At 48.3% G+C, this 20,138-nt stretch overlaps 2 protein-coding genes and 2 non-coding genes across 6 annotated transcripts; 1 reads left to right on the top strand and 3 right to left on the bottom strand.

Moving 5' to 3' along the window:
* Positions 1-208: 208 nt before the first annotated feature.
* Positions 209-290, bottom strand: trnal-aag (transfer RNA leucine (anticodon AAG)). Its single transcript has one exon. It is a non-coding gene; the product is annotated as a tRNA-Leu (tRNA).
* Positions 291-3,253: 2,963 nt separating this feature from the next.
* aurkb (aurora kinase B) lies at positions 3,254-11,666 on the bottom strand. Of its 2 annotated transcripts, none has more exons than XM_015340588.2 (9): positions 11,375-11,666; positions 9,969-10,025; positions 8,997-9,081; positions 8,755-8,806; positions 7,292-7,483; positions 6,466-6,604; positions 5,924-6,072; positions 4,695-4,869; positions 3,254-4,602 (listed from the first exon to the last, which is right to left on the bottom strand). In XM_015340588.2, exons 1-9 carry the CDS (start codon positions 11,378-11,380, stop codon positions 4,429-4,431), a joined length of 1,029 nt encoding a protein of 342 aa, XP_015196074.1. In that variant the 5' UTR covers positions 11,381-11,666; the 3' UTR covers positions 3,254-4,428. The 2 variants fall into 2 exon arrangements, with proteins under 2 accessions (XP_015196074.1, XP_006627438.2); XM_006627375.3 differs by having other exon boundaries at positions 7,292-7,486; positions 11,375-11,656.
* Positions 11,667-12,246: 580 nt separating this feature from the next.
* On the bottom strand, positions 12,247-16,875 carry LOC102697206 (transmembrane protein 107). 2 transcript variants are annotated; one of them, XM_015340589.2, is made up of 6 exons: positions 16,634-16,875; positions 15,904-16,072; positions 15,444-15,511; positions 14,865-14,965; positions 13,971-14,067; positions 12,247-12,891 (listed from the first exon to the last, which is right to left on the bottom strand). In XM_015340589.2, exons 2-6 carry the CDS (start codon positions 15,988-15,990, stop codon positions 12,822-12,824), a joined length of 423 nt encoding a protein of 140 aa, XP_015196075.1. In that variant the 5' UTR covers positions 15,991-16,072; positions 16,634-16,875; the 3' UTR covers positions 12,247-12,821. The 2 variants fall into 2 exon arrangements, with proteins under 2 accessions (XP_015196075.1, XP_006627412.1); XM_006627349.3 differs by lacking the exon at positions 13,971-14,067 and adding an exon at positions 13,210-13,306.
* Positions 16,876-17,530: 655 nt separating this feature from the next.
* On the top strand, positions 17,531-17,665 carry LOC138237901 (U8 small nucleolar RNA). The gene has a single exon (XR_011189221.1). It is a non-coding gene; the product is annotated as a U8 small nucleolar RNA (small nucleolar RNA).
* Positions 17,666-20,138: the final 2,473 nt, after the last annotated feature.

Genomic DNA, 20,138 nt, shown 5'->3' with positions numbered 1-20,138 from the left:
AACTGGACCGAAGGCAACAAGCTCGAGAGCCTGCAGACTGAGCATGTGGAAAGAGAGCTGGGATTTCAGATCTGACCGCGCTTCTTCACGCTAGGGATCTGCAGAAAAATGAGCAAAGCTGCCGCACAGTCTGTAAAACTGCTATCACCACAGATGGTATCTCCTTGTCTATCCTAATTCTGAACTATTTTAAACTAAAATGGATTATTGGCAGCGGTGGGATTCGAACCCACGCCCCCGAAGAGACTGGAGCCTTAATCCAGCGCCTTAGACCGCTCGGCCACGCTACCATACGAGCCGTCTCTGAAAAAGTATGAATGACTTTATTTGCGCCTACTCCAAACTTTAATTCTTTTATTTATTTCTCTCGGATTTCACAGCAAACCAGTTATTCACGCAAAAGGCTTGCACCTAAACATTAGGGCATCATAATATCTTGCTTGGGCAGAAGACGTAATTCTTTAAGACACAAAGTATTTGCCAGGGAAAGGATCGATTTAATCCAGACGTGTACCATTCCTTTACCATATGTGGTAAATCAGAAAAACACAGATCCCGCTCTCCGCCTGGCGCAGTCGCATTCGTAACAACAACACTTAAGAGATAGACGATGCAAGGCGCTGGCCGAGTTACAATGCTGATGGCGAAAAATATATAAGAAAATAGATAAGGGTTGAATTCTGCTAAATAAATTGACATAACTGAAAGCAATCAACAAAAATGAGAATACGAAGTCGCCGGCATGCGACACTCAAGAGTAGGAGGCACCTCTTTACACAAAGGGCAGTGGGAGTCTGGAACAAGCTGCCCAGTTACGAAACCAAAACTATCGTCTTGGAGTCTTTCAGGAAAACTCTGGATGAGTTACTAATGTACAAATCAGAAACAAGTGCTGAAGTGGTCTCATCTGATCGGTCTCCACTCTTGAGCTCTTTAATACAAACCGACACTCTCTGGTAGCCCACAAGATTAATTCGGACAGCTGTTACAAGGAAGGGCAGTGTCTGTCGATAGCAGGTAGAAAAAATGAGGATCTGAGCTGGGAGTAGGAGGAAATTGGAGGAGATCTGGTGATGGAATCTGTTCCCCATTACTCCTGAGTAATGATCTCCTGGGGCACCAGATCAATGCATTGAGAGGAAAGCTCTCTCCCGGCTCTGCTTACCAGCAGCCATATCACCCTGCAGCTCTCGACTGGCAGTCCTACTGAAGCTCAACAGCTGTGAGCCTGGCCAGTAGCTGGATGGGAGACCTACTGGAAAAGCTAAGGTTGCTGCTGGAAGAGGTGTCAGTAGGGCCAGCAGGGGGCGCTCACCCTGTGGTCTGTGTGGGTGTTTCTCAAAAAGAATAGGGGTGTTTGCTAAATTTCCCGCAGGCCTTTACCAGTCATGGCCTCCTAATAATCCCCATCTCTGAACTGGCTCCATCACTCTGTTCTCCTCTCCACTGACAGCTGGTGTGTGGTGGGTGTACTGGTGCACTATGGCTGCCATTGCATCATCCAGGTGGGGCTGCACATGGGTGGTGGTGGTGGTGGTGGTGGTGGTGGTGGTGGAGGGGAGTCCCCTTTACCTGTGATGTGTTCTGAGTAGAGTGTCCAGAAAAGTACTATATAAGCATAAGCAATTATCATCGTTCCTTCTTTCTGCCACTGCAAAGCACCCAAAATGCTGAACATCTTTGGAGAGCTCAAGAACAAAAAGATTTATAAACATAAATCTGGTTCGAAACGGATCCACACGTCTCCCGTTTCTGTGCTTGCACTGCCTACGGATTCTCTAGGAATCCTGGGGGAATCGCCAACAAGATAGTTGCTTCTCGCCTCTTTTTTTCCCTTCTTCTCTCCTACACAAACACCTCAACTTCGGATTGAAAGAATTCCAGGCAGCCAGGCTCTCACACCAGGCCCAGGTGTTAATTAGGTCCCAGCACCCACTTCGCACCCTCAACACTGCTGCACTTGACGTGTGTGAAAAGTGGGGGGGCTGCCACTGTCGCATCGGATAATCTCCCGACTCCTCTCCGCCCGTGCCGGCCTGACGGCAGCTATTTTTAGGCTGGCAGCGAGCGGGCGACAGCGCCTTCAGCATCTTGGAATTCAAAGTGGCACAGTGCTCTGCCAGTCGCAGCATCAGAAGGGGTGGAGGGGAGGCGAGGCGAGATGAGATTTTTTAACTGTATACTTTAAATCACAAACAAAAGGCCTGGCGTTCTGCTTGCATCCCAAACCAGGCCATTGGCCCAATCCAGGCCTTTAGGACCCCCCTATGCAACCACACTCCTGATGACGCCCCCTCCCCAATCCCCTCTTTCAACCAATAAATTTGACTCACTGCAAACTTTTTGAATTATTCTGCATATAGCAGCATTTAACTTTTACATATCAAAAGCCAGCTGAAAGCTTCATCGTTACTAGGAGCACGTAGGACAACAAAGAGATCTCAAGAATGAAATCAGGCCAATTAAAACACTACAAGTTGAAGTGTGGTGGAAGTCAGACTTATCCCACCACTAGACATTCAGCAATTTCTATAGTCACCCTTTTTTGGCAAAACCACCATAGCTGGAAAAAATGCTCAGCGATTGTGAAGAAATCTCTCCCTGGTTTGAAATCATGCAGAGTCCCAGATTATTAAAAACAGCAGGTCTGACACAAACGCCAATCAGAGCACAATCGCCCAGAAGAGACCGAGATCCTTCCTGGTCCTTGTGCAGCACACCCCAAGCCTGGAGCAGACAGCCCGGCACTGCACACAGGACTGAAGCTCTGCAGCGACGGACAGACCTGCCACTGGAGGTGCCGTTTCATCACAAGAGAAACGGCATAAACCCCTCCCTGTGAACCCGAGCAAGATGAAGGGAATGGTCTTGAGCCAACCACGACAACTTCCACGACTGGGTCTAATTTAACCTCGTCTCAAACACGGATTGGTGGATGTTCCCAAGAGGGAGCAAAACATATGGCACAGAACGACAGCCAACTGATGGAGTGGAGGCTGATGGATAAAAGATCAGCAGAAACCAGTGAACCTGCTCACTAGAAGGGGAATAACCAGAGCAGGAAATGGCAGCATGGCTCAGGAAACCAGATCACTCTTTTCCTGGAGTCACAGGAATTGAATGCAGAGATAACATTGTATGTGCAGTCCAGCACCTCTTGTGAGCTTTTTATTCTACTTGTGCCCTGCATCACTGTTAAAAGAAAACCCTTTAAAAGCCCACAGTAAATAGCTATAAAGAAACATCCAGCACCTTACATTGTATAAAGAATTTATTGGTTTTCTAAAACACATCCCAGTGGTGACGAAACATAAAAACAGTAGATTTCAACAGTCTAAAAGAAGTCACGCTAATCCTCAATATTTCCAAATCCAACCCTATGAGAACAGCTTACTGGCACCAGAACTCTCATTCGCCAAATAAAGCATCACCTATCAATCAGCAGCTGTTATACAGCTCCAATGAAGCCAGTTGATTCATTAATTGAAATAAAAACCTACAGGCTGCACTAGGTCTGGTGCTGGGCAGCACTGCTTGAAGCAGTCCGAGCGCCTCTACATTCCAGAAAATGCGGTCACAGTCTCCGTACTAAAAAAAGGCAGGTTGAGCCAGCTTGTCTTAACTCCTTTCAAGACAATTCAAGGCAGAAAATTGCATATTCTTCCCTTACAGATAGCCGCAAAGCTTCCTCAAAACAGCTGTAATTCAAAAATGCCACCTTGAGGACCCCCAGGCCAACACTTAGCATGCTGGGATCTCCAGTATAATTTATTTACATTGGGATACAACAGAGAACATTCAGACAACATATATAAGACAAGACATACAAGAACGGCATACTGTGCCTTTGACCGTGGAAGACTTTTCATAAACCTGCATAAAATTTTTTTTTTCAGCCAGAATAACAAGTTCCAGGAATGGCTATTAACAGAGACAGTGAGATACTACAACTCCAAAAACTAAAAGACCGGTCAAGACAGTCCCTGTTCTTCAAACAACCTCACAGCAAAGATCCTGTCCTGCTGTTGAGGTCCAAGGCTTCAGGTCCTGAGGAACACCTCCACCTCCCCGACACCAGGGGGCGCCAGCCAGTTGTTTCCAGCAGAGCCCACACAGATGGTACAGGTGCTAAAACCCACAGAGCAGAGGGAACAGGGATGAAAAGTAGCTGAGGTTCGAGAGAAATGACTGCAGATCAGGATGAGCCCCCCCACCCCCACCTCCAGAGGGGCAGGTTGGTTTTCTGCAGGGGCGCTGCTGTATTGTATGTGGAGGTTCAGTGAAGGTTGGATTGGAGAGGCTCTGCACAAAGAGCTGCAGTTCCCTGGAGTGGAGATTCGGACAGCAGCAGGGTTTCGTTTCCCGGCCAGGCGTGCAGACCGCAAGAAAGGCCACGATGCGTCCCACAGGCGCCGGCAGATGCCCCAGTTAGGCTTTCTTGGGGGTGAAGACGGGGGGCAGCACGCGGCGGGAGTTGCTCTTGACCCAGGGGTGCTCCTGCACGCCCTTCAGCGAGAGCCGCATGGTGGGGCTGTGGCGCAGCAGCTTGGAGATCAGGTCCCGCGCGCCCTCCGACACCGTCTTGGGGAAGTGGAGATCCACCTGGAGAGAGAGAGGGGGCAGTCAGCCGAGAGGCGAAGGCCAAGCAGCTACACCCCTGGGCTGCCCTTAGACCACAGGGCTTCGACCCCCACCTTGGTGATCCTCTTGTAGGTCTCAGTGTGGCTGGAGGTCTCGAAAGGGGGGTTCCCCACCAAGCACTCGTAGCACAGCACCCCGATACACCACAGGTCCACTTTCTCGTCGTGGGTTCTCCCCTCGATCATCTCGGGGGGCAGGTAGTCCAGGGTGCCGCACATCGTCCTCCGTCTGTAGAGGAAAGGCATTTTGACTACAAGCCCGGGCTGTATGTTTGGACCTAAAATTCAAAGCCCAGACTTTCGGTTCAACGTTAAACATTGATACTGCGGATCCCTTCACACAACAGGCTGAATTTGTACAAGCAGCTGCAACAAAAGGATTTGAAAAGTAGCCTCCCTAGAGACGTCAGCAGTAAGCAATTTTCCCAAACACAAAAAAAATCATCTATTTTTAGATTTACAAAGAGGCACCCAACGAATGCATACTGGAACTGTGGCAGGGTACTTCACAAGGGAACTGACTTGTATTGCTCAAGTCTCTGTGGGGTAGCTTTACATTTGTAAATAGAAGTTGCTGACTCTTTAAAAAGCACCTGTGGATGCAGGCTGTTTACCTGGAATGCAAGGGGTGTCATAGGAGCTCTATTTGTATAATTATCAGCAATTTCTGAATAAATCAACCTTTATCCACACTTAAACTGGAGATTTGAGTCACATCAATGACTATATGGAGTTTTCATAAGGAGAAAGCCAAGTTACCCAACATGGGGATCTTTCAGACTCTATAGCAGATACAGAAACACCTCTTCACCCCATTAGGGGCTTGACTGCTCACAGCTCACCACAGGAGAGCAGTGTACCACCATGCACATAGCCGTGATCAGAGACGGTGCACAAGAAGCCATTAGTACCAGGCCTCTCCTCTAAACAAATCGATTGGCTGAAGTGGGTACAGGGAGATATTTCCCCCGTAATTTCACCTCTTTCTCCATATGCACAATGCTAGGGTTGTTAGGAAATAACACATGAATCCAAGGGCAAAGAACACAGTCTTGGAGATGGTTAGTTCCCTTCTAACTGAAAATGAGATTTGCTGGTAGGTTGATGAAACATTCTCTGAGATTCTCCAAAAAACAGATAGAAAGAGATAATTGATCACTTGCTAATTAAAGGGCTAGCGGTCTAACTTGAGCTTATAATGGTGTCAGCAGGCATGAGGGTGGAGGAGAGTAACAGAAGTGAGCGTTGTAGCGGCGGATGGAGAGAACCCACGCAGCACTCACCGCAGGGAAGGTGCGTGGACGGACCAGCCGAAGTCCGCGATCTTCAGCTCCCCGCGGAAGCCCAGCAGCAGGTTCTCAGGCTTGATGTCCCTGTGGATGACCTTCCTCTCGTGGCAGTACTGCAGCGCGTCCGCCAGCTCCTCCATGTACTGGGAAGAGAGAGAGAGGGACAGGCAGCCGTCACCCACAGGGCAACCTGGAATAAGCCAATCAGCTGGGGCATCCCGACCCTCAGAGCAGAGACCCTGTTTCCGCTGGCTCCGACCAGGGCGGAGTTGCAGCCCGCCTGCCGAGACCCGGGAGATCGATCGATTGCACGGCAGCAGCACCACGAGGCACTGGTGCACCTCCAGCTCAGCAAACACTGCACAACCAAAACTGAGTGGCTGATCCAAGCTGCCCTGACCTAGCAGACCCCGGCCCAGAACTAAAACCAGCAACACTAGGAGAACCGGGCTGAGCCTGAACTACGAGCAAACACTGGACTGGTTCTCCCAGCATGGTCCAGGACCGGCCCCAACCCCAACCCCCGCCCCCCTCACCGTGGCAGTGCGCTGGTCGTTGAAGCGCCCGCAGCGCTGCAGCTGCTTGTACATCTCCCCCTGCGGGGCGTACTCCAGGATCAGGTACACGCGCGTCCGGTCGTGGAAGTAGTTGTAGAAGCGCAGGATGTTGGGATGCCTGGAGAGAGAGAGTGAGGAAGGGGATGAGCGACGAGCTCGAAAGTTTCCCCTCCTACCTGCGTCGGACATGTAGATTCAAGATAAGCTCAAACACTCCTACGGTGTGCTCAAGCAGGTGGGGACTGCAGTGCACAAGCACACATACAATCTATCACAAACAGCTTAAAGAAAACTAACCAGAGGGCAATGTGCACGTTTGAATATATCCGGAGTCTTGTGGGTACGACTCAGCGGGTGTCAGTTATCAAACCTGGGAAGGTTGGAGCTGGAGTATGCAAGGACGCAAGATAACAGTCTTTCTGGAGAGGTCACAACTGCAGCAGACAGGCTTGATTGGACCTGGGAAGTTCCCCCAGTTTATCTGAAAAACTGTGCGAGGGACAGTCTGGGAGGGGCAGAGAGCCATTAGGACCAGGAGTTTCCAATCCCAGTGTCCCCAGCATCTCCCCGCTTTTCATTCCGCTCTGGGGCACCACGACGGCCAGAACTATTCCGCATGTTTCAGCTCTTGATGGTTTCACTATCCTTCCACTGAACAGGCTCCACTCCCAGCCTGCAAGTCCTAAGCAACTACCAGCACCTACAGGAAAGGGGCGTAACAAGGGGCCGAGCTGGAACGGAGGCCCACAGACACCAGGACACCCCCACCCCCCTACCCGAGAACCCCAGTGTGACCTCCGCTGACCTGAGGTGCGACTGGATCTCGATCTCCCTCCGCAGCTGGTGCTCCACGCCCTCCTTCTCGATCTGCGACTTGAACAGCACCTTCAGCGCCACGATGAACTTCAGCTTGCGGTCCCGGGCCAAGTAGACGTTGCCGAACTTGCCCTTGCCCAGCGGACGCCCGATGTCGAAGTCCTTGATGCTGAAGCGCTTCCTGCTGGGAAGCGAAGCAACAAGAACGCTAGAGTGGAAGGAGCCGGACGGGAATGACCCACACGGACAGATCTCGCCGCAGGAGCCACCAGATGCAAACTAGATTTGAACTAGACAGAGACCTGGGTATTCAGACCCCCATTACAACCCACTGGATTTCAAGATCAGCAAGAACTGAACCAGAAGGCACGTGGAAACTAAACAGGAAGTCCTTTCTAGACCGAGAAGAACAAGGCATGTCTGCACAAAGACGTGCGGAGGCCCAGAACAAACTGTGACCGAAGCCAGTAGATTGAAGTGGTATAATGAATATCAATTCCATACCAAAATGACCACCACCTGCACCTTCTTAAAAAAAAAAAACGAGCCATTCCTTTTATTCAGCTAAAATCTGACCTTCATACCAACGATTGTAGTGCAGCACCCAGGTGAAACTATTTCAGGGCTGCCACTAACGATTAATCTATCGACTATTTTTAATTGATTATCCAACAACTAATTTTGTCCAAATAATGCAAGTAGGCATATGAATTACAACATGAATAAAACATGCATTAAACAATTCCACCTTAAATTGCGATTTACATACATGCTTATTCATAGACGTCATGAATACAGCTGCTGGACTATTATTCTGAACCCAAGGGGGTTGGCTTGGCTACGTATCTTGTTAAACAGGCATAAAGAGGCTAAATACTGTTTGTAAAGTATAAAATGATACCAATTGAAAGCATAGGGCAGGGGACAGCAACTCAGCTCTTGAGGAGAAGACTGAAGTGGAACAAAAATACTATACCTTTGGAGCCACAATGCGTGAACAAAATTACAACTTCTGTAACTAAACAGACTCCGGTAAAGGCTCACGCTACCAATTTTTCCTCTTTTTGGAAAGCCAACCAGCCATTGAAACGGTAGGTTCCAACAGAAGTGTAACACGCGCATTCTTAAACCAGCAAAAATCCTGTGCTCTTCGCTATATTTAAAAACACATCTTCCCGAGTCAGCCTGATCGTTTGTTGAAATCCGATCTCTTTACAATTTAATCACCGGAGAGAATAATTAAAAATAACTTAGAGCTCTCGTGTGTTTTTTGGGTTTTTTTTATTGCCGCTCAATTTTGACAGACCACCAATTTGTATTTTTCAGGTGTTCGTGCATGGAACTACAAAACCATTGTGTCTTTTTTAAGTGAAATACTCCCTCACCCCGTTATTGTCTTATGTACAACCCAGAACTCTATTTTCTCTTAAGACTACTTGCAGAGATACTTACGCTGGCCGGAGGCAGCTGCTTTGATTACTGGAGACGGCTACTCTTCCCGGGCCTGGGAGAAAAATTGCAGTTGTCAGTGTTTAATAACCCAGCAAACATTAAAAGCACTTTTTGGCCTTCAATTGCAGTTTAAGGCTACTTGTCAAAATGCTCCTCTTGGGAAATAAAGCAAGAAAGGAATTGCCACAATATGCTTTTGTCAGTGATCACTTCACACCACTCATGAGTGCGTTAATACTGACCCATGATTAAGTTGTGGCTGGTGGCTTCAGAAACTGGGTTTCTCAGGACTCGCTGGGGCCCCATCGTTCCTGGCACAGTTCCAAACTTGGCAGGGAAGATGAGAAAGAAAAAAAATTGTGAACGCTTTTTCATTTCAAACAACATTCCTGCAACAAGAAATTGCCTTGCCGTCTAGGACACCCAATTCTGCCACCTTGAACACCAAGCTCACAATAGGTACGACTGGAGTGATCCAGCTTCTCGACACGTTCTCATTCCAGTTCAGTTAAAGGCGTAATCAGGCCAGTTTAACAACTTCAGCACTGTCTGGAGAGCAGGGTGTACACCAGTGTCAGTCCCATTCTGTAATTCATACAATGCAGATAGCCACACAATTACGTGCAGCTTATAAGAAACGGAAGGGTTAATAACACGCACAGTGACAGACTGAGCAGTGCAGATCAGACTACCCTCTCCCTAGAAACAGTTTCTAGCTCCTCCCGTGGGACTCCCAGGTGACCCCAGGCCAGCCGATAGGTATAACCCCCCGCCAGCGTCCGGGATCTGCCCTGGCTCTCTTCCCAGTGGGATTTGCCCAGTACACCTGTAGTGGGGGGCGTTTGTTAAAAACTAAGAGCATACAACTGAGAGCCATCTAGCTCACCTGGTTTGCTCCATAGCTCTTTAATACCTGGATCCAACCAGGATATTTCTTGAAGGACACTAAGCCATCAGCTCTCAGCCAGGCAGGGCAGCTTGTTCCAGACACCCACCCCCCTTTGCGTAAAGATAGTGTCACCCGTTTTCAATCAATCAATGCAGGAGAATACACGCACGCTGGTTCAGTTTTGGTTGGGGGGGGCAACAAGATATCAAACATGCATTTTGATTGTTGCATAACATACATGCAAATCAATACACCACAACAGCTCACAAAAAAAGTGTTGGAGGGGTAGAATCTAGTAATAGGAGACCAACAGTTCAGAACTTACCGGTTGTCTCAGAGCAGATCTGGGCTCCTGGTTTTCTTTATTGGACATCTCCCCAGTCTGGGAAATTATAATTAAAGTCAAAAGCTTAAGCAATTTCTCAGCTCGCCTTCCAAAGGTGTCGGCAAAACCATGGATGAAGACACCTCCCTCCTACATATATGCGAGTCACTCTGGTTATCTTTCGGGGTGAGACGCGCCATTTATAAAAGCGGATAAGTTAATTTTAACTACATTTAGAGACCTCCTGGTGGCGGGGAGAGGAACTACAGCTGCTGACATCAGGACCAATCACCGGGCGTTTGATGGATAAACTACCAGAAGACAGAAAATCGAGAAGACTCCCCCAACGGTCATTTAAAATGCAGTTTACACCGAAAAAAAAGTAGTCTACTGAAGGGCTCTGCAACGTCACAAGACAAAAAACTCACAACAAGAACCTGTTGTGTCCACTAGGCGATTTTACAGCTGCTGCAGTTACGAGCCGGTCAGATCTTAAAGATCAACACCAATTGAGTTACGGGCAAGACGCTCGCCATCTTAAAAGGTTCACTGCAGCGTCTCACAAGCGTCAAGGTGCAACACAAGAAGAGGCACTTTAAAGACGACACGTTTGAGCACGACTGTACAAGACTGTGCATCCTGTCGAAATCCGTGCGCTGGAGGCTTTCAAGAGGTCAGCTATAGTGACAGTGAAGGAACAAGAGACCTGAACACACACTGAAGGCGGCTCCACAGCCTAAACGTTGTGTCTCTCCTTTTCAGCACGGAGGAGCAAGAACTTGTTCCTTTGCAGCCTACGCATGCTGACGCAGTTACTTACTTGAACTACTACAATAACCTTATCAAGTCTACCACGAAGGAGTGCTTAACCACGGGTGATATCGAGTTGATTAAATACTGTACGTCCATTTAGCTGTACCACCCGGGTGTGGAATATAGATACCCCCAAACCGGCATCCAGCGGTTTCCTTTCGTGTCCTGCCTCTGGGTTTTCGGATTATAAACGCCCGGCCGTTTTATTTTAAATTCAAGGCGATTCCGGAAAGGGTCCCAGTAAATTAACACAGATCGATACACCAACAGTTATTCAATTACAAATGATTTGCCTTTTGTTTACCTAAACTAACTACCCGCTGAAAAGTTACACCTCGGGTTGTGGTTTACCTCCGTCTGAGAATCGTTTTAAAGGGAGATAAGCTGCTATACACGAAGTGAAAAGATAAAGACGGGTAAAATGCTTTAAAACGTTACTCGATAACAAAACTCCACAAAAAAACACGTCAGATACGATGTTTAACGAAACCAACAAATCAAAAACAACTAGCATAGCCAGCGCAGAAAAGGATTTATTAAACGTCTCCCAATATAATCGCAAATAATATATATTTTTTTAATTACATTTTTACCTGCATATGCACTGTTGCTCCCTGCTTCTACAGCCAGTTGCTAACCCCCACGAGCGTGACCGCCAATGTTTAAATCCAAACCGGCGTCTGATTGGACTAGCCAAACGAGAGGTTGAGCTTGTGATTGGCCAGGGCGGTAACCACACAGCCGGCATCAGGAACGCTCATTGGGCACTCGAGATGACAATCTTTTCTGAACTGCCCAGTGAGAAGCACGCCTTCCGAGGAGAGCTTGACGCCCACCGCTCAAATATTACAACCTCGTTTTCTTCCTCTAGCGTAGATGTCAACCATAAAATCATCGGTTTGACCAAAAAAAAAAAACATTGGGACAAAGAAATATCCAAAATCCAGTTCACATCTTATTAAAACATTCAGCACAAAAAAGCGCGAGACACGATTAAGCAGGATCATTAAATCACGAAATCAGCCTTTAAAAGAGCTGTGGAAGTCACTCAACTGAAGCATACACCTGTCCTTCTTGGAGTCGGGCATGTATCTTTAAGGGAAGTCTGCCCCAACCTTTGAGTTGCATACAGAGATGTGATCCTCAATGGAGACGTGTACAGTATACCGCATCATTCTGTGTTGTGCTTTTCTGCAGAGCTAGCTGGGCAGCTCCAAGAAGACCCCCCCTCCCCCCCATCTAAAAGCAGAAGGCAAAGCCTGACAGCAGAGGAGCAATGTCAGTCACACTGCCTTCCACTGTCTCCTCACTTGCCTTGTAAGGTCAGCACATTGCTCGCCAACAAAAGACCTTTATTTTCCTCTCAATAATAATAGGGGGAAAAAAAAGCATGGCAGAAAACAATAAAATTGCTATGCACACACACAACACCTAACAGGTAACCAGCATAAAAATCACAGACTGCTTATTGTCAAGTTGGCTGTTTATTTTAGAAAATATAAAAAGATCAAGAGCCCCTGCCGGCTGACCCATTTACTGCCCTTCAGGAGCTGCCAGGCTCTGCCAGCAGCAAAGGTACCTCTTCCTTTTCACCCGCCAGCGGCCTGCTCTCTCTCTGCTGCGGGCACTCACCCTGGCGAAGAGCCGGCCTGTATTTCTGCACCCGGAGCACCCGCAGTGGAGGGACACACAGCCTGGGGCCACAGGAACCGCTGGGCACTGCGTGGCTCCGGTTTGGCTCCCTGCCTTTCTTTGATTTTATTTTTTGCACGAGAGGAGATGTAGACCGGGTGTGGCTGTTTTTTCCGAATAAGCAGCAACAGCGTCGGTAAAGCCGTGAACTGAAAGAGCCGGTCGGGCCGAGCGGCGTCCTGCCGGCATGTGCGTGTTCCTGCGAACGACCTCAGGGCGAAATCTGAAGGGGGGGGGGGGGGTTGTGCTGGGTTCAATTTTCTCCAGTTGGGTGGAGGGGAGGAACGTGGTTCATGGTTCAGCTAAAAGGAGGGCAGCAGTGTCCTAACTGTGAGTCTGCCTCCTGGCTCACAGAGGCTTCTTCTTCAGCCCAAACACTGCGATGAAGAGGAAGATCTCCACAACAGCAGGCAGAGCGCTGAAAACACATCAGAGAACACAGGAATCAATACCACTTACACTACAGTCTGAATATACATCATAGTCCCAACCCTTGTCCTGGGGATCCACACACTTGCAGTGTTTGGTCCACCTGAGTGCTCAATAATCAAACCCTTGATAGGGCTAATAGTAGGTGAGATATCGACCCAATTCATCCGTTCAGGGCTTAGTAAGAAATAAGAGGAGAAAGACACAGTGTGACTGTCCAGGACAGGGTTGTACATCCCCGACTTGTGACTGACCCCTAGGCCCACGTCCCACCGAATCCCACAGCTGCAAGGACGTGCAACTTTACCTGCAGAATCCAAAAATATACCAGTAGGTCCAGCACTCCCACTTCTGGAACACGAAGAAGGACAGGCAGACGGAGGCGCTGCAGTGACAGGCCAGGGCTGGCAGGGGGCGCCAGTCAGGGAAAAACAACCAAACCAGACTGAGGGGAGGGTGGGGGGGGGGGGATGCTCTCATTGTTTTTATCAATACTGTAAGCACCAGCCGGTTTCACTTAAAGTCTTCAAAAGGGATAACCGTCTTCAACAGGAACTCCTTCTGTGTTCAGAGATGTGGCAACAAATACATGTGCTCACATCACACATTTGCGTTAAGACTTAGCTCTTTCTTCAAGGAGGCCTTAGTTAAGGTAGGAATCAACCTACAGTTGCAACACAGAGAAGATCTACAATTCTAAATTCTAAAAATATTTTTTATTTCACAACTCCCTGCCTTAGTGCAAAGTGTTTCCTTCTGGAAAAAAAATCACAACTCAATTTCCTTAAACACAATTATAATTTTTGTAGTGGTAAACCTAATTAAAACTCTTTAGTATCCTACTACCTGCGTTCAAGATAAGGGGGGAACCCTGGACAACTAAACTGCCAAGTCAGTTACTTGCCACGTCTTGTGGGCGACCAACATTTACTGTTTTGGCTGAAACCAGCACCGTGTGGACCAGGGGGCTCGGTCTTCCCTCTGAGCGAGTCCCAAAAACAGACCAAAAGCGCTCCCCCCCCGTTAGTGCATCGGTCTGCCTGTGCCGTCAGTCGCTCAGTCACTGACCTGCAGAAGGCGAATATCCACCAGTACAGGCCGCAGTCCCACTGCTCGAAGAGGAAGAAGACGAGCGCGACTCCGGCGCTGGCGTGGGCCGCAGTGGCTGGAGGGCAGTGGCTGAGTCAGGGAGTGGTAACCCCAGGCGCTCGCGGGGTGCCCTTATGGCCACGAGAACCCGTTCCAGTCAAACCCAGATTCCCCGAGCCTTAAGGAGGATCCCCACTGCTGGTCCTTTGTGACCCCATAGCGTCGGCCAGCTCCAGGTCTCTTAACTGATCTCTTCACTGAACCTACAGCTCACTTAATCAGAGCACTTTCAACTTTATCGGCTCTTAGAAAAACACAGAAATTCAGCTGCGTACCGTACAAAACATGCATCTCTAATTCCAGCCACCCGATTCCTAGCTGCTTCTTCCAGTTCAGGGTTGCGGGACAGCTGGAGACTATCCTGGCAAGCACTGGATGTAAGGCAGGATGCACCCTGGACAGGAAGCCACTCCATCGCAGTGGAGACCCATCTCAGATACACTCATACCAGGACATCTCACATGTCACAGCAAGATGACATCTTTCCCTGTTTGTTCACTGCGCTACTCTCAGGACACCCTGCCTGACACACTGACGGCTAAACCCTGCCTGTGCCTGCTCTCTCTCCGATATTCATCAACCCATCCTCAGCTGGATCGGAGTGTCCAACTGCTTTCAGTATTTCCCTGCCCCTAGGGGAAGTCGGTCCTGTCAACTTCAGGGCTGTCCATCACAGCTCCACATGCTTCCCAACTAAAATTCAACAGGTGGGAGACCAGACTCTGCACTGGGAACAGCATATCAGCCTCGGGCAGCTCTGTGAAGGGACCAGGGAGGTCCGGGCCACAGTCCTGGGCAGCGTGTGAAGGATACAGAGGAGGCCCTGGCTGCTGTTGAACATGGACACGCCGGAGAAGAAGCCGGCCAGCTCGATGGCAAACATGCCGAGGGTCACGGAGAGGGCCACGACGAGCCTGCGACACGGAAAGAGAAGCAACCGCCCACAAAACGTCAGAAGGCTTGTAGTGGGAGAGAACCCCGAAACTGACACTTAACACACAGTTCTTCCCATGCATTGGTAAATATTTACACACAGGCAGCACCAACACTTTCACAGAAACACACATACAATACAGAGTGGTACAGTACCCACTCACTAACCAAAATATTAGGAACCAAGCAGTGAAATCACTACACTTCCTCTGTGTGCAGAACAAAGGGTGCAGGTATCAGACACCATCCATCCATCACCTTTCTTGGCCAGAACAACCTCTCAGATCTCCATCCTGCTGTGAAACCAGTGATACAGGTCAATCCCAGACACCACTGTCCCTCCACAGACACTCGAGTGAAAGGGATGGGACTGGGCTGCCGCCATTTCGCAATGGGGGTCCCTAATATTGTGGCAGACAACCGATCTTAAACATGATGTCGAAATTCCGTTGGACTTACTGTGTATCCTGGCTGTTGTACTCTTCCTGTGTGTACTCTAAAGGCAGGCAGGCCAGGACGTTATTCTCCTGAGAGGAAAACACACCGACACACTAGTTAGGGAGAAGGCCAAACATCAGGGGTGCATTCACCAGGCACAGCACTCAGTCCCACATCGCTATCAATCTTCAGGGACAGCAACATTTATGATTCCCAATTTATTCCCACTTACATATCTGTACCCATGTGTACAGCGGGTCACCTGGGATTTGAACCCACAACTTTCCTGTTACGAGAGCTTAGCCCTGACTACACTGCCATGCAGCACAGGGCAGTGGTAAGAGACCTATTGGAAGGACTAACTGAAGCTGAAAGCCAGTAGAGATCTTAGAAAACTATTAAGAATTTTGCAAGACTGTTTACTTATTAAGACGTATGGGTAAGCCTGACAATTGGTTCTGCTGGAAGTGCGGGCTCGTACCCGGGACCAAAATATTGTGATGACAATGACGAGGTGCGCAGTGAGGGTGAGGAACCGGGCCGGAACCAGGCTGCTCACAGCAGACATCTCTACTTTTGGGGCCGGGCCGGGCCAGGCCAGGTCGGCAGGGCCGAGGTCAGAGGTCAGAGGCACCGAGGCTCGCCGGGACCTGCAGAGGAAGAACAGAAGGACAGGGCAGAGCTGAAACTGGACTCTTTTCCTTCACCCGGGGGCGTCTGACAGATCCGGCCCCATCTTTCCACACGAGGGCTCAAACACTAGGAAAGATTCACCGGACACCCTACTACTACTGCTGCTGCTACTGAGAAGTGGAGCGAACAAGAACAGATTAAGAAAACTACATTTCATATCACTTAGATTAACAATTAGGATAATATATGTGACTATTCGTGACTAGAAGCTCAAAATGTTAAAATGACGCAAGTTACTACGCTCGTACTCCACTAACGAAGTCCCTCCTCACTTCTTTATTAAACCCGGTTGAACATGAACGTTTTTCTTAATGTTTCGTCAAACACCGAGTATTTTAGGAATGAGGAAAAACTGATTTTTTTTTGCACAACAATAGATAACATTATCTAGTGGAATTATTACCGACACCGCTGGACTTGTATTACATACTTCAAAACACCCAGGACGGCACACGGTGCCCGTCTTTTGTGTTAATTTAAGAGTTAACACATTTTAAAACAATTTGTTCGTTTCTTACCGTTACGGTGGAGCTATGATTTATTTTCAAACCGACAAATACAATCCAGCGCCCTCCGCAAATATGATACCAATGAAACAAAAATACAAAAACAACACACTTTTGGAGTTAAAAGGAAAATGAGATGAAAGCACAAATTATGCTTAAAAATCTGAAATTAGGCTTCATAGTTTACAACAGCTCACTAAACAATCGACACTCACGCCGCCCGCTGTCGTTGCTACAGCAACTGAACAGATCTCCGCGCACTCTCGCGAGAAGCCTCGCGTTCTGCGAGGTGACGTTTACAGGGTGACGAAGGAAATCGCGGAAGTGACACGAAATAGCAAATAAAAAATTGGAGACTTAAGTGGAGATTTAAAAACAGAGCGGGCGTGTGTTTCCAGACTGTAGCAAACAAGGACAGTTTTCTTTTGCCACATGTTTGTTAAAACTTTTGATTAGATCAGAACTAGCTCCATCACCATCAACTCCATCACTTGTCCTTTTGTGAAGCACATATAAATGTGTATGTATCCAACCGTGTTTAACCCATGATATACAAAAAGTGTATAAAACACACCATGATATTGCTCTATATACTGTATTGCTCTGCTAACAGACACTGATAGCCGAACCACTAGGAACGCCTTAATTACCACGATATGTAAATTACTTACGCAAGGATTTCTGGGGGAAACGAACCGCTCACGATTTACTGAAATAAAACTTGTTTAATACGGCTGTTGAATCCTTTTTGCCTCGAGAGCTTGGGAACTACTTCCTACTCTCATCGACATTATCTGCTGCTTGTACGGTCGAATATTGAAGTTTAAAATGGGCCAGTTGTCGTTTCTTACCATGACCGGTTCGACCCGAAACATTAAGGACTAACTCCGCGTTAGCAGTTAAACGGTATCGTCAGTGAGGTAGTTCCTTACCTGTTACTCCAGCAATGGAGTTTCAGAACATGATGAATGGAGAGAGATGAGATGATGATTAATATCTCACAATTGATGAGGAATGCAACACCCTCGTTAATTCCATTCTGATTTTCACTGACGATCAAAACAACTTCGTTAAATATAAGAAAATAACTAGTGATCCAGATGATGTGTACTAAAGCTTCGTTGATCTTACTTATTCTGGGTAATTATGTTTCACAAATAAATCTCCTAATTACACTGAAGTCGTTGTTGAAGGAAAAATTTAATTACCTTCTGTCTGTCGCTTTTTAATTTTAATGGAGTCATTATACTTCCGTTTTTAGGAAACTCCACAGTCTCTTCTTCTCTTCTGCGGCAGGAAATAAACCGTAACTTAAAAAAAAAATTAAATGTGTAAACAAATTTGTGTTTACAAATACAAATAGAGGAGAGGAAATGGATGAAAGATGAAACAGAAAAAAACTTAACTGCCAGAGATAAGGAGGAAAAGTATTTATGTGACCAAGTAATATTTTATACATACATCAAATAATAATTGTATTTTTTTTCTTTATTATTCCGAAAAAAAAACATCTCAAAAGGAAACATCTCACACATATTAACACTCTACGTAATAAAAACAACGGCGGAACGGCGGTGATTGTCCGTTATCAATCATTGCAAGTGTGGGTGGATTTGCGCGATTATGAGAGTCCCTCCAAACCCTACCACTTGCTGTTGTCCATTAATCCCTGTACAGGGTCCAAAGTCCTTTCCAGCACTCCCTCGCCGTGGGGAAACCCCATTTGGCAATGTCGCGCTTCATCCTCCTCCTGAGGCCCGCCAGGATCCTCTCCTCCAGCTCCCTCGCTCCCCACTCGATGTTGCGCCGGATGAGAGTGCTCCTCGCGTCCCACAGGCCTTTTTTGTGAGGGACAGCAGCAGCCACATCAGGAACGGCGTCCCCTTGTCTGATCCGGTAGGTGCCAGCCCAAACAAGGAAGGTGTGGAAACACACATCCTCTAAGTTTCTGTGCAACATTCACAGAGATTTAGCCTGGAGTGTCGTCCACCAGTGCTTACCGGTACGAACTTTCTTGTACCGTAGGGGCCTCACCCCCAGCCCTCGCTGCGTTAGGGTGGGCTGCGGCGAGGAGGAGACTGTGACCCATCTCCTGTGGTCCTGCTTTTTTGCTAAGGCCTTCTGGGCACAGTTTGAAGATTGGTTGCAAGCTCTCTCGCCCCAATTTACCCTGACCGCTGCGTCATATACGGCATCTCTCCTGTCAAACTTCCTCCTGACGTGTTTGACAGGATCTGGGCCGTGGTGAACAGTGGGAAAGACGCCCTGTGGAGAGTGAGGAACATGGGGCTGTTCAAAGGCATCGAGGTCCCAGTCAAGGCAGCAGGTAGCCTGGCCCTGTTCATCACCCGAGAGAACTATTACCTCAGAGATCTGTGGAGAGAAGGGAGGGAGGAAGCAGAAAGTCTGTGGGAAATAGAGAGCATAGGTCAATATCTCAAGAAACTGTGAAAAACATTATCATGTTTAAGTAAAGAATGTGATTTGCACCACAAAAAAAGAAATTGTTGCTATGTAACTGGTACCGTGTCAAAATGTAATGAGATGTGATCATATATACTGTTTTAAGTATGTATATTAATGTAAAGCTTTCTAATTTGTGATGTCCTGTATTTTTTTGTGAAAAGAAAATAAAGTTCTTAAAAATCAAATCAGGTGCCAGCCCCAGCAGAATGTACTGGTAACTGAGCACCACACCCGTTCCCAGGAGTTGCATAATGTTGTCCATTCTGCCCCACACCGCCTTGGCAAAGGGGCAGCTCCAGAACACGTGCTCCTGAGTCTCCTCGACGAAACACGTGTCCCGGGGGCAATGCGGATTCCTGGAGATCGAGTGTCTGTAGAGGACCTCTCTGGTAGCCAGTCTCTTGTGTACGGCCATCCAGTTGAGGTCCTTCAGTTCGTTGTCCAGTTCTTTCGGCTGCGTTCTTTCCCAGACTTGTCTGGGAACCTGCAGCCTTTCGTCTGCGACCAGATGCCCCCTCACCTCCTTGTACAGGGCTCTGGTGCAGAGCTCTGGCTGTCTCGTGGCCTCGTACCTCCTGCTCCACTTGACAGTGTGGGTGTAGAACTCCGGTCGCCTCTCTGCCTTGGGCCCGGTGTTTGACCACTGGACCAAGTGCCTCATCGGGACGGAGAGCCACAGCCTGACAAAGTACTGGTACTTGTGGCCGATGGGCTCCCGCAGCGCCCGACAGAGGTTGCAGAAGAAGATGCAGTCGAGTTTCAGGGGGAAATGTGGGACATCTCGACCCCCTTCCTCGACCGGCTGACACATCCGGTTCCTCATGATGTACTCGTACCTGCCGCCCCAGATGAAGCCGAAGATCATCCCTTGCAGCGCTCGTCTGAGTCTGGCCGGCAGCGGGTACACCCCCGCCAGGTAAACCACAGACCCAGCTTCGCGTTCACCTTGGCGATCCTCTCGGTCCAGTTGTTGGTCTTGTTGTCCTGGCTCTGGAAGGAAACCCCCAGTATTTTGAGGGGCTCCGTGCAGAGCTCGAGACCCTCCGGCACC

The sequence above is a fragment of the Lepisosteus oculatus genome, chromosome 3 (assembly GCF_040954835.1).
Source record: "Lepisosteus oculatus isolate fLepOcu1 chromosome 3, fLepOcu1.hap2, whole genome shotgun sequence".
NCBI classification, from domain to species: Eukaryota; Metazoa; Chordata; class Actinopteri; order Semionotiformes; family Lepisosteidae; genus Lepisosteus; species Lepisosteus oculatus.
This window is presented reverse-complemented; position numbering and strand designations above follow the sequence as displayed.